The sequence below is a fragment of the Pteropus alecto genome, unplaced genomic scaffold, assembly GCF_000325575.1.
Source record: "Pteropus alecto unplaced genomic scaffold, ASM32557v1 scaffold69, whole genome shotgun sequence".
Classification (NCBI taxonomy): domain Eukaryota; kingdom Metazoa; phylum Chordata; class Mammalia; order Chiroptera; family Pteropodidae; genus Pteropus; species Pteropus alecto.
This window is the reverse complement of record NW_006494610.1, coordinates 2662499-2675998: the sequence shown is the minus strand read 5'-3', so window position 1 is coordinate 2675998 and position 13500 is coordinate 2662499. Positions and strand designations below refer to the sequence as shown.

Here is a 13500-nt window from a genome sequence, read left to right as displayed (position 1 = left end):
AAGTGACTTGTCAAAGTTTACTAGAGGATATTTTACCATAGAAACAATAGATAGGTTCAAGTAATACCATTGCATGGTCCAGAATGGCATCATAGAACTCCATCATAAATAACTAATCTGGTAGAGTTTATCTTATAAATTCCCAAAGCATGTGGATGCTTTAGGACTCACTGTGGATAAACTCTTCTTGGAATGTTGTTTGATTTGTTTTGCATGAGGTCACCTGGTAAGAGCTCCTTAGCTTATCTCAGTTGCTTACAAGAGTATAGATAAAACTGCCAAATGTTCTTCAAAACTTCCTTTGTGTACTGTTTAGTATTCTAACAGTATTTCCTATAACAAGGCTTTGAAAACTCCTAAGTGAAGGGAAAAAGATCTAACATTATATTAAAGCTATGAGTTTAGGACCCGAAGAATACTTGGTGTCTAGCAAAATCCATAACAATATTTTCTAGAGTAATCACTTATTTTTTAATTTTCTATAAATTCCCACTTATATCATGTGATAAATATTGTGATACTACACATAGTCCTTGAGAAATCTCACCCGTGAGATAATTAAGTTATAATAGTTAATAAGATATCATAGTGGAATCATCTTTATGAAGAGTTATTAAGGACTTTTCATTTTTGGGTTACATGACTCATGTTACCTAAACGGAGCCAAGTCTGTGAAGCTTACCACCGTTCTCACATTCTCACATACCTATTGTACGGGCACTATATATATATATATATATATTTTTTTTTTTTTCTTAAAAGGAATTCTAATAGCATATCAAGAATTATGTTAACAGTTTTTTTTTATATTTTTCATGTTTGTTAAATAATCCCGTTTGTTTATGATATAACGTCATTTGTATGACTCTATGAGGAGCAGAAAGACCATGGACAAACATCTTTTTTATTTTTTAGATTAAGAGATATTATTAGGTCCATTATTTCAACGTTCCTTTTAGTATCTCATCATCCCACAGGATGATGAAACATTGGGACACAAAACATGCACCACAAATGCATATTCTGCTAATTAACAACATTAAATGTCCTTGTTTAATGTATTGTTTTCACACTCAAAGCTTTTGCATCTTCCTCATTGTTGTACATGATGTAAAAAAGGTTTTGGCTTAGACTTTGTATTATATATTGTGTTTTTACAGGAGGGAGCCCCAAGCACCTGAGCCTGGGCACTCCCTCGCCCAGACAGTCCCATCCCAAGGCATAAGCCCAGGGGGCTCTGACAGCCCCCAGACAGGGAGTCTGGATCACAGGTCAGTCTCCACCTGCCCCTTCATTCTGGGCTGTCACTTAATCTCCAAGTCCCTTCCATGGCTGAGAACAGGGTCATTTAATGTCTGACTGACCCCCAGCGTTTGCTTAGAGGTGGTCCTGGTCCAGCCAGCACCAGCCAATTTTCTTCTGCCTTTCCATCCTGGAGAACACAAAGAGCTCTCCTACCCTGTCTAATGCATTTTTTTTTTTTTTTTGCATGTTGCGCTACAAGCCAAGTCAAGCCACATAGGCAGGTATATAGCTGTTTGATAAAGTTCCATCACTTCAGCCATCACAGCCTAGAGATATTAGGAAGTCCACTGTGAAGACACTTTTCAAGGGCAGATCCCTAGAAGGAACAACAATTGAGAGCTCTCTTCAGTGACCTCTAGTAAAGTGACCACAGCCTTCTGAAACGCTCCCTGAGACGGAGGAAAAGGTCCATCACATGCAAGTCAAGCCATGTGGCTGTAGGTTTCATGGAACAGCCATGACACCAGTCTTTTGAGCTTCTAAAATGTTGAGCTTCTAAAAAGTGAAAGGAATTCATGTCTCCTCCTGGAAGTGGCCAACCGCCTGTGGGTGATTCAGTTTGCTGTGTGGCTGTGTTTCACCTGTAACAGCTGCATGGGCTTTTTCTATGGTTCCCCAGGCCAGAGTGTTCACTAGTCTTCATCTGTGGCTGCACTTGCTTTTTGACTTATTATTTTTGTTCAGAGTCGCAGTGGAAATCTTTATGCAACTTTCAATTGGCTATCTCTGTGAAAAGCACAAGTTGGCAATGATTGTGGTTAAAGGCAAAACTAGTGCGAGTTGTTCTTGAGTCAGGGGACCCTGTCTTAGCAAAAATGGTCTTATAAGCATGAAAAGACCCCAATCCTTCTCCCAGGAGGGAACTTCATGATCTTATTTTTTGCTATACATTGGTTATAGCTAAAAACAAGGGAAAGGACTATGGAAAAATAATCAGATTTGTTTATCTAACTGTGGAAATGTCTTCTTGACTTAAATGTATTTACAAACTAAAACTAAATATGGAAGAAAGAAGCAAACTTTAACCACAAACGAAGAGTGTATTTTATAATTTCCTTTGGTTTGTTTCCAAATAACTTTAAAAGTTTTATAGAGCTTGGATCTTCATTGTCTATAGTGTCTCTAGAAGTTACTTTTTAAATGAGAAAACTCACTTAGCCTCCAAATTCTTTCAAGACTAAATTTGTTGAAACTGTATTTTACATGGGCAAATTCTAAGGGGATATACTTTGGGTTGGCTCCCAGGGTAAAAAGTCAAAGAAAATTCTGAAACAAAATAAAACAAAACAAAAACAAAACTTGCACTCCCAATTTTAATGCTTTTAAATTTTTCCTTTGTGCAGTAATTCTGACAGAGACTTTGCCCGATCCATAAGGGAAATGCTAATTAAGACCATTACTATCCATTGATGGTTACTCACAAGGTGATCAGACTCTCAGAAGGCAACCTCTGTGTGCTGTTTCCTAATGAAAACGGAAATACTTTAGTCTGGAGTGTATCAAGAGGAAGAAGGAGCATTGCAGCTGCACCATAATTACTCAACCCAGCTTCAAGCTGCGTTTGGACCATACTTAATGTGTGTTGGGTCTCCAGGATTAGAAGACTGGGTGCTTTTCTCCTCCTTATAGAGCCATTTGGAGCACCGTTCTTGTTAATTCCAGCTTGGGATCTGGTATCAGGAGAAAGAGGCCATGTAAAGTGTTTCTTTGAAGGGTTCTTGGGGTGTTATATGCCCAAACATCAGGTTGGAAATGCAGCCATCTGAATATTCTCAGAAAGCACTATTACATTATCATTTGAAAACCAAAGAACCAAATGAGAGGTGGCCTGGAAAATGCCACTTTGGAGGTGGGTTAATGGAACTGCCAATAGTGTTATGATTGAAAGAGAACTTCTGAGTCACTTTGGGAAACCACTGGAAAGGCTTTCCTGAAATGTGGAACACATTTTAGAATGCCTTGAGCCTTGTTGTAGCTGAGTTTATTCTCATGTGATTGTTACAGACTGCCTCATAATCACCCAACATCTATCCTGGTTTATTTGCCATAGTCACTTGCATTTGGAGGGTGAAGAACATCCTTGCTAAGCTTGTGCTGTGTATTTTCAGATTTCTATCTTGTTCTGCTTTCTTTGTTCCTTCCATTGCTTTCTGCAGGTATTTAAATCCATGGTTCAAAAGAGACTATAATGTAGCTAAGTGGGTAGAAGATGTGAATAAAAACACTGAAGGACCATACTTTAGGTATTTTATAAATTAATTTTATATCCTTTTCAAACTCTCCCAGCACATACAAATACTGTAGTGTGACTGGCTCTCTATCTTGTATCTCCCAATACAAGTTCCCAGAGGTGGAAAAGGGGTCCCTATTTCTTTGCTGCCTTTTGATCTCTTTTTTTGGCTTCGTGAGCAAGTCTAGTTCTTTTCTGAATGTTTCAAATGAAGCCATTTGAAAGGGTTGCCATTTAGTGCATGTCTCTATCACTATCTTGAGCTTTTTAGTAGCTTTCTCTTCATTTTATGCTACGTAGTGTTCTTTGGGCATGAAACATACTTTCCACTAATAAAGAAGCACTATTAACCTGAGCAATTTAATTTCTAGAATTTAGTAGTTCCATAGTGCATTTTTCCTACTTACTGCCTTAAGAGTGCATAGTACATATGAAAATATGAGAACTCAAAGGAAAACATGAGGAGAAACTAAATGCAATGTAGTGGAATTTTACTTCGAGTAACAACTGTGATTTGATGTAATTCAAAAGTTATTGAGAGAATATTGACCACATGAGCATGTATGGAATGAGTTTAGGCTTTAGTTGTTCAGTACAACCATTTGCTGCCAGAGAAGGGCTGTGCTGATAAGTGTTTTACAGATTTGCAACAGAGCATCTAAGGAATTTTTTATTCCATTAAAAATGTTGCCTAACACTTCACATAGAACAGGAAGCAGATCGGAAATGTTCCTGATTCAGAAAAAAGCAGACAGGGTGTCTGCATTTCAGAATCTAGTGAATTTACTCAATTCACTGCAGCTCTGTGTAACATTAGAGGTCAGCGAGAATTTCCAAGAGCTCTTAAAGGCATTTTTTCACTCTTTATAATACCAACGTGATTTCCTAGAAATAAATATTCACTTTCTATCTGACTACTTTGTGACAACTAATGTAAAGAAGAAATATAGACTCAACTGCTACCTCTTCTGAATATAACAATAAGCTTTCAGATTATTTATTGCCATGACTTGGGTCAACATTTAACGAATATAAAAATATGTATGTGTATTTAACTCTCAGCACCCATATAAGGTGGACTTTCTCTTCCTGTGTACCATTTAGTTTAGAAATGTACAGTTTGAGAAAATGATTAGACTTACCTGCATTTTAATTTGATTCATACATTTGCATATGCCCCAAGGAAAGCATAACCCCTGCCTGCTCACAAAAAAATATATCCTGCTTTTATACCCCACCTTTCCCTCCTGCCCTGTCCCTCCGCTTCTACCACTTTCCCAATGAACCTCATATACATACACTCACATTCAAACATCCCACCCTCACCTGTAGCTCCCAAGATGGCCAACGTCAGGAAGACAGGTAAGATGGTTTTCAGTGTTATTTGGAATCTTGGCTCACCTGCAGTTGTATTTCTCCTTTCTGTCTTCCTCAGGCTTGTGGGCAGATTGTAATTGGTATCAGCCATAGAACCAAAACAAAATGACTTTGGTCCCTTATGGGCTAGGGCTTTTATGCCTAAATGGACTTAGCATTTTTGCAGCAACAATTTATGAAATGGTACCCCGGAAGAGTTGATTCACCTCCCCTGGGTGAGCTGAGTAGTTTATGTGGCTCCTAGAGAAGAGTTCACATTTGTTAAAATCAGCACCCAGGTCTGCCCAGAAGCTGCATGACTAAACGCAATTTGGATGGGGAAATGCTTTAGCACCCCTGGTTGCACGTGCAAAGCTGCAAGGGCAATTTTAGAAGGTTCCTTTATCTCCTCTTTTAATATTAGATGTGGGTTCCTACAACGGATAGTCACATTAAGAATTAATTATTAAAAATCCATATTTAGTGTTTAGAGGCTAGATAGAATTCAGTGGAGGGTTATAAGTTATGTCATGTTGGGGTTGTTAAGAGTTACACTGGTCAGACTTGAAAATCAATACAGAATTTCTGTGCAAGTGGTGAATAAGTGAGATACCCTAGGGGTTTTAACACAATGATTCTAATGCAACAGAGAGAATTTTACCCACTCTCTATCTAAGCAAGCCTCCCATAAGAGGCCCGAAGTGCATCCACACCTTGGCTTGTGCTTAAGCTTGGGTCTACTTCCCCTGTCAGGTCATTTAGGATTACTTCTCTTGCCAAATCCATCAATGAGGGCAAAGTTCACTTTATCAATCATCTGTGTAGTGTGAGGTTTGTAGCGTCCTTATCAAAATACAATGGGGACTTTGTGACTGTAGCAAACTGGTCCAAAATCCAGCCCAGCATTTAAAATATAGTATCCACATCACTAAGAAGAGCAAAGCAAATGCCAAAAGGCTTCGACCGATCAGAGTGCCTCGGTCATGCTCCCTTGCCCCATTCTCATATAACAGTAGTCACTCAAGTTGTTGGCATATGTTCGGGACATCAGGAGGGAGCGGGTGGGGTTGGAGCAAGAGCATTCTCTCCCAACATCTAGATCCTTGGGGCAGTTCCATTGGTGACAGAGCTTTACAAGCTCTTAGAAGGTATCCTTACTCTTGGGTTTTATTGAATTGATTACTCACTTCATCAGTGGTTTTTGAGTCCACTTCCATGACCTTATAGAAAATGCAGTAACTCTGAAAGGAAACTATTAATAATAATGGTCATGTATTGATTGCCTACTATGTACCTTTATTTCTCACAACATTATGAGATGTAGGCATTCTTATTTCTTTTCTATAAATGGAGGAAACTGAGGCACAAAGAATAACAAGGTAGTGTGGCTAGTGTCAGAACCAGAATTACGAACCCGGCTCTATCTGACCCCAAAAACTGTTCCCTTTCCATTTCACTGTAATTACATAAAAGTAGCAGAGTGGATAGTGATTACTTACAAGCTATCCTAGGAGACTTTATAAATCTTTCTGGATTAGGCTACTATAAAATTTGCATATAAACACAGCCAAATGAATAAGAGGTGGTCCTGTGTCCCATGTATGTGACTGGCCTGGTTTTAGCTTGTTCTAGGGGGCAAAACTTAACTGAGATTGGCCTTATAGGCATATCTGCTAAAGGCAAGCCCAGGAAGTCTGAGATAGCCCCACGATACATCACAGTCCACTGGCACACAGACATAGTTTCATTCTGTAATTCTAAATGGCACCCACTATAGTTATTGTGGTTTTTAAAAACATGGTGATGATAATGGTTAGCATTTGTCCAAAGATTACTTTGTAAATGAGTGAGCTGGGCTGGTGCCTGGTTTTCAGTGAAAGCCAGATTGGAAACACTAGGCAAGTAGCCTGAGTCAGAAAAGGGCCTAGAGGTGGTTTTAAGGAAATGTCTTTCTTAGGCATTTGTGAGAAATGTTGAGTTTGTTTTTGTTTTCCCTAAACTGATTTACCCAACTCTTATTCTGACTCCTGATCTTGTGCTCTCATCCCCCTAAGATAATCTCCTTTATTCTGTCACACTCCACTTAGCTTCCAGGACCCAAAGCCCCTCACGGGACTAAAACCATCCTGCTTGGCCTCTCTCCCCTCTGAAGGTCCAAAGTGCCAGTTAACTAGTGTGTTTATGTGGGAAGTGGTATGTGTGCAATTTCTCTGGGATTCTGGAAAATACCTCCTGTTTTGTTTTAATTCATTATCGGCTTTGGTCATGGAAAGATATTTGAGGGGAGGACTGGCCTTTCAGCACCCCTCATTGGGATTGCCTTGTATGTGAACAAAGCTGGTCATTTGGACCCATGGCCAAGCGAATGGCTGGCATGACTTTGAAGCTATAAGCTAATAGCTCATGCTGTGGGCACACATATTGCAGCAAATTAAACTCATTTTGCATGATCCACTGAAGTAACTGAGATTTACTTGTTTGTGTACTTGACTAGCTTTCTTGAACTTAGTTATCTTATCAATAGTGATTAGTCTGAAAATTTGAACCCAAGTTAATATCTCTTGTTTTAGAAAGATGTATTTAAATATCTAAATACAACAGTTTGTCCTCATTTTACACCTACTTCAGTAGTGTATTGCATTAACAGATTTGGAGGATCTGAAGTACTGATAGTCTTAGTTCCGCCCAGCCGCTCCGCAGTGGAGAGCATTCACATGAGAAGTAAAACAGATGAAATAGTCTAACAGTTCACACTAAGGAGCAGTCGTAGACATTTTCTAAAAATAGAGGAAATGTTAGGAATTACAGATTAAAAGTAAACCGAATAACTCATGATTCTTAAAATTCAGCAAGAATGTTCATTTTGATCTCGAGGTTTATAGAAAAAATTATTTTAAAAGATTGGCTTGAATTTGGTGTCTATAAAATAGAAACTGATTTGAAAATTATAGCAGAACCCAAGCAAAGGGTAAAATATGCACTAGAACTAAAATTTTAAATAAAGGAGAAAAAAAAAGACATCTTTATGCTGTTGCATGCAGTGTAGGTAGTAGGCCTTCCCCCACCCAGTATCACCCCACTACCAACCCTTCCGGGCTGAGTCCGTCACTCATGGGATGCAGGTGCATCCCACTGGAAGGAGTGCATGTGCTCTAACATGGCAGTGTAACCAGGTCAGTGGTGTGGCTTGTGACCACCTTGCACCAGGAATTGAGGAGTCACAGATCCGTAGTAGTAACATCTGTGAGTGGATAGCGGCTGCCAAATTATCACATCTATTTCCCATTGACATGGTGTAAGTTGACTCTTTTCACTCTCAGCTGTTGTTTTCACTTTAAAGACAAGATGGTAGATAATGGGCTCTTCCAGTGTGCTCAGCTTAGGCACATGCTGAATCAAACAAGAACAGCATAATACACCAAGCACTTATGCAGATCTTTCATATGGAGTATCTCCATGATGAAGAAGAGAAAACATATTATCCAGATAGGAAGGGTTCTTGGCATTGTGTTTTGTTTTAGTTTTAGTAAAATTCCAGTCAATAAAATGTAGCCACCTTATTGACGTGACAAGTATACCGTACATGAGTTATCAAGATCTACTTTTATGGCTTAGAATCATCCCCTGTACAGAAATGTGAATTGTAGGGACTAATCAGGCCATTTTTGTATGTTCTCATCAGACTCTTTGTTTGGCTGGAACTCTGCACTCCTTACTGCTTGCATGTTTACTAATTTATTATTAAAACCTCTGTATTTGCCTTTGTTCTTTCACAACTAACACACTGGTCTCTGAATGCATGAGTTTTGTGTAAACTGGTGTGTGACTTAGCAACTAATAAATGTATCAATTGTATTGTATTTTCGGACCTTAAAGATATAATTGGAATAACTACTAAAAATATCTTTTAGGTTAAATGGTAAATATAAGGCAGAATATTGATATGCTGTACATGTAATTTACCATTATGAGCTCTTAGAATAATTTTATCCCTTCTCCATTTTAGCTTTTTATCTATTCTATAGGAAACTGCATAATTGGCTTTCTAGTTGAAAAGTATGATTCTGTATACCAACATTTAGGCAACCCATTACAGTTATGAAATTGGAAAGATAAAATTCTAGCATGCCAGTATTCCAGCATTGCAAATGACAGATTATCTCCTGATAGCTAAACCTTTGCAATAATAGCCTATGAAAATAGAAATTAGAGGGTTTATTCTGAACCCAATTTTCAGATACTTGCAAAAGATATTAGGCAATCACATAATATTTCATGTGTTCTCAACGTCTCAGGACTTTATCTCCTGCCAAGTCTCCTTCTTCATCAACTGGGTCTATTGCTTCCAGCAGAAAATACCCCTACCCAATGCCTCCACTTCCCGACGAGGAGAAGAAAGTGAACCGACAAAGTGCCAGGGTATGTGAAGACTTCTTCCTTCCATATGCTGACATCCTTGGTCATTATCATTTATCTATGAGTTCATATTTTAAAAGAGTCCCCTTTCCTTCTTTGTTCATAAGCAAATAAATTTGAAAAATAGAAGATTCTCGGGCTTTTTGACTCAGATTTATATTTGCACTTTAGTTTAATTACATTGATAAATTCTAGAAATAATCAGTCCTTGCTATATATTTATATCTTTTATTATTAATTGTAGCTAATACATTACAACCTGGAATAGGTAATGCAGAGAATATATTTTGCTCTATCTTTTTTTTTTTTTAATGTACCCAGACATGCAAGAGATTAAGTAAACTAGCTTTATTTCCATGCCCAGTTTGCTTACTCAGACCTTTCCACCTGCTGAAAACACCCAATAGGATTTTAGAAGTAGGAACCCATGGCAGTAAATCAGGTTAATGTCTTAGAGAAGGGGGTGGAATTTGGATACAAGGAAAGGGGACTTCGAAATCTGTAATATGTAGTGTATGGCAAAGGGTATGGTGAAATTTAGCAACATTTTGTGTTTTTAAAAAGCCAGATTTAAAAGCGTATATGGAGTTGATTATTTTTATAAAAATACAATTTATCAGAAGTTTCCTTTAAACACTAAGTCTTCTTTTACATTTTAATCATGATTCTAATCAGTTTCACAATGTTCCCAGAACAGATCCATTATATGAAACTGGAAATACAGTTGAGTTTAGAGAGGCAGACCAGCCCTCAGAGACTTAAGTGAAAAATTTAACTGAAGAATAATTACCTTTATTGATGTCCAGGCTTTGTTTTGGTCAGTTACATTATAATGACCTCAGAAAAAATTTTGCAAAAAAATTAAATAAAACAAAGCTTTAAAAGCCTGAATGGATTCATCTGCTAGTGGGTTCTGGGTTCCTAAGCCTTTTGGTTTTGAAAGATGTTTCAGAGCCTCTTTGATCCTGAACTTAAATCATGGGGTTCAAGGTAAACATGGATCAAATTTTAACTCCATCAACTCCGAGTCAGTAAGAAAACATGACTCATTAAAAGCTGATCAGGTCACTATAATCAAAAAGACTTTAAAAATGATCAGTGGTGTTTTGATAATCATACAAAATATTACCATGATATGTTAACATGGGAAATAGTAAAAAATGGAAGTGAAGAAGAAAACTCCGATTTTCAGCATTCAGGCCTTAAAAAAACTTTTAATGGTTAGCTCGTTGTTCATGATATGAGTATGTGATAATGAAATCTAAAGTGATATAATTCCTACTTCCCTAGGGAATGGCCAAAATATAGCACCCCACTTTATTCCTTCAAGAAATCATCTATATTGTTACTATGCTCTTTGTAGTTAGAGACCATCTCTTAGCTGTCATCATGCCAGGGTGTAATTTATTGCAGATTTTCCCACATGAGAACTTTTGAAAAAGACAGCTCCACAGAGGAAATGGCTGACCATAGCCCCTGCCCTGGGCTGAGTGGGGCAACTGTGAAGACTGTAGCCTCTGAGACAGGTCTGGTTGGTTCCATCCACTATAGTACGTCCATATGAGCATGCACTAGAATCCTGCAGAAGAGACAGCTCCTGTCTCTGGGCTGTCTTTGTGGACTATGGAGACTCAAACGAGCAGATCTTTCTATCAGCAACCCCTCTTACAGTCATCAGACATGGCCAAGGTCATGTGTATTCCTAAAAGTGATGGCTTGGCAGTTCTTTGTTCCTTTGTCCTCACTGGAATAATCATGACCTTCAGGTTTTCCCAGGGTCATTCTTTGTTCCTCTCTTCTTTCTGCAAGCTGTAACTTAAAATTTAATCTTCATCATCATTTGTGAGGAAACTGGGTTCACTGAAGTCTGAAGTCTTTATTACTCCATACCAGCCTCTGAGCATCCGTCCGGATGTTTGTTCCCTCAGACCCCCTGCAAGCTCCCTGTTTAACCATCCATTTTCACATGTCTCCACTGACAGGTATCATCCACACACAAAGGTCCTCACAGTTGAGGGATTTAGTTTCCAAAGGGTACGGAGGTGGCTGTCTTTTTAAATGAAAATGATGTATAAAGCTAACCTAAGGCAGATAACTTAGGCGGCTTCATCACAGCCCTGTGAGGTAGCCAACTCTGACATTCTGAACGAGATTTCCATGAAGATTCAAGAAAATATATTAAGTGAACCTATATAGAAATAGCCACTCAGTCACTTAGCTATTTCTTCTTTTTCTTTCCCAGAAACTCATTAGGTATGTAATGACATGCCCCGGATTTCCAGTAAAAATAGAATTTGGATGGAAATTGGATGCAGCCTAAGTCACATTTAGGCTTTCTTTGTTCATATTTATAATTATTATACCAAATTATATTGTTTGGAAATATTTTATCAGCTTGATCTTTTTTTTTTTTTATAATTGGCTTTCCTTCTCTGGCGAACTGAGTTGCATTCATATTTAATTATGCCAAAGTTGTTTCTAGTCCATTAAGGCAATTACTGAACGTCATATAAATTAGACATGAACAAGGCGAATATGAAGAACTGGTGGTAGAAGCAAGGAGAGGGTAGAGGTGAAGGAGTTAAAAAAATTGACATCCTGCCCTGGATTGTATTCTGATATGTCAGCTCCTGAGAGAGGACAGTTGTCTAGGAGGTAGAGATGGAACTGGAGGGTACACAGCCTGGTAATTGGTGCAGGGCAGTGCTTGTGCCCTGCACCAATTACCAGGTAGAGGTGACGTTGATAGAATCATACTTCCCTGGGGTCAGTAGTTCTCAGTGTTGACTATATATGAGATTGTCTAAGGGACTTTTAAAATACACATTAAATGAACATGTGAGGATTTTCTTGTATTAAAAGGATTGTTAAAAAGGTTGAGGTAGATTTAGAGGAAAAAAGAGCTAAAAATTGGTGTTTATCAATTTATTAGACTTTGCAAGAGTTTGCATCCACAGTCATGTAAGTATGAATGGAATCACTAAATCTTTTTTTATCTACATGACTGAGAATACATTTGTTTCCTGCTTTCACAATGTGCAATTTTACTTTTCTCTGTCGTGCAGCTATGGGAGACATCCATTTAAGATCAACTGTTTACATGTGATACATCGAAACTGTTTACTTCAACTTTTATAGAAACCCACCCTCACGGAATCACTGCAAATCTATCTGCTCTTCAGTCGATACAAAAACTCTCTGAAATGTCACAGAGGAGAGGAAGCTGAATCTCACATCTGGATACCATTTTCTTTTTGTCATTGGCTTAGGATTTAACTGAACCATGAAAAGAACTACTGAAATGTTACACTATAACATGGAACAGTAAAGGTACTGGTATGTTAATGGATAACCCGCATGACAGATATATGTAGAAATACCACTTAAATTAACTCACATGACCCAAATGTAGCAAGTTTCCTAAGGGACAGTAGTAGATTCAGAACCTGACGTTCTGAAGCACATCTTCATTGTAGACAGTAATGCTATGTGCATGAAGCTTCTGTTTATTATTTTCCACATTTAAGGAAAAAACATCCCATAATAGCAACTAGCATGCAGGGCTAAGACATATAGGATTTTTCTGCAGGACTTTAAAGCTTTGAGAGGCCAATATCCCCTATGCCAACTTCAAACATGTATTTTTATTTTTGTTTTGTTTTTTACTTTTCATATTTATATCAGCACACAAGGACAATTGTACATATGTAAACATTTTTAAAATAAAAGAAGCAGCTATTACAGTGTATTTTGCCAAATGCCTAAAAACAATCAGTCACAGTCACATCATTGTCATCCATCAAATGGTCTTTAAAGATTATAAGCAGAAGATGTTGTAAATATAGTAGTCAATGCTGTAAATGTGTCTCTCCATAATTGGTATTTGTCTAAAACGCGACATCCCTTTAAACTGCGCATACTCTGGAGGCAGTTTTATCAAATAATTAATTAAACAAGAGAACGCACGCCCAGCAAAACTTGTGACCTCCACAGCTTGCTGGGGTAGGAGTCCAGTATTGGTTCTGCTGTCCTGCCTGCAGGCACTTTGCTGCTGATTGCTGCTCCTTGGGAGTCCCCCAGCCTGTCTGCTTTCCTTCTAGGGCTGCAGTGGGTATCTCAGCAGCTGTTATCTTTCAGTACCAGAGCACATCTGTTAGTCTCACCCTGCAGATCTGCGAGGCCCCAGTATGTCC

The 13500-nt window shown here is 38.2% G+C and overlaps 1 protein-coding gene across 8 annotated transcripts in view; it reads left to right on the top strand.

The window, feature by feature from the left end:
- The window catches only part of ADAM22 (ADAM metallopeptidase domain 22), a 204510-nt gene extending 191023 nt beyond the window's left edge, over positions 1-13487 (top strand). For 5 of the 8 annotated variants that reach the window (XM_025042194.1, XM_025042195.1, XM_025042191.1 and 2 more), the window contains 3 exons: positions 3462-3548; positions 9187-9310; positions 12373-13487. In XM_025042194.1, the coding sequence (XP_024897962.1) occupies positions 3462-3548; positions 9187-9310; positions 12373-12393 (232 nt within the window). In that variant the 3' untranslated portion in view covers positions 12394-13487. The remainder of the gene's footprint in view (positions 1-3461; positions 3549-9186; positions 9311-12372) is intronic. The other 3 variants (XM_025042196.1, XM_025042193.1, XM_006925714.3) reach the window with 1 other exon arrangement.
- The last annotated feature ends 13 nt before the right edge of the window (positions 13488-13500 follow it).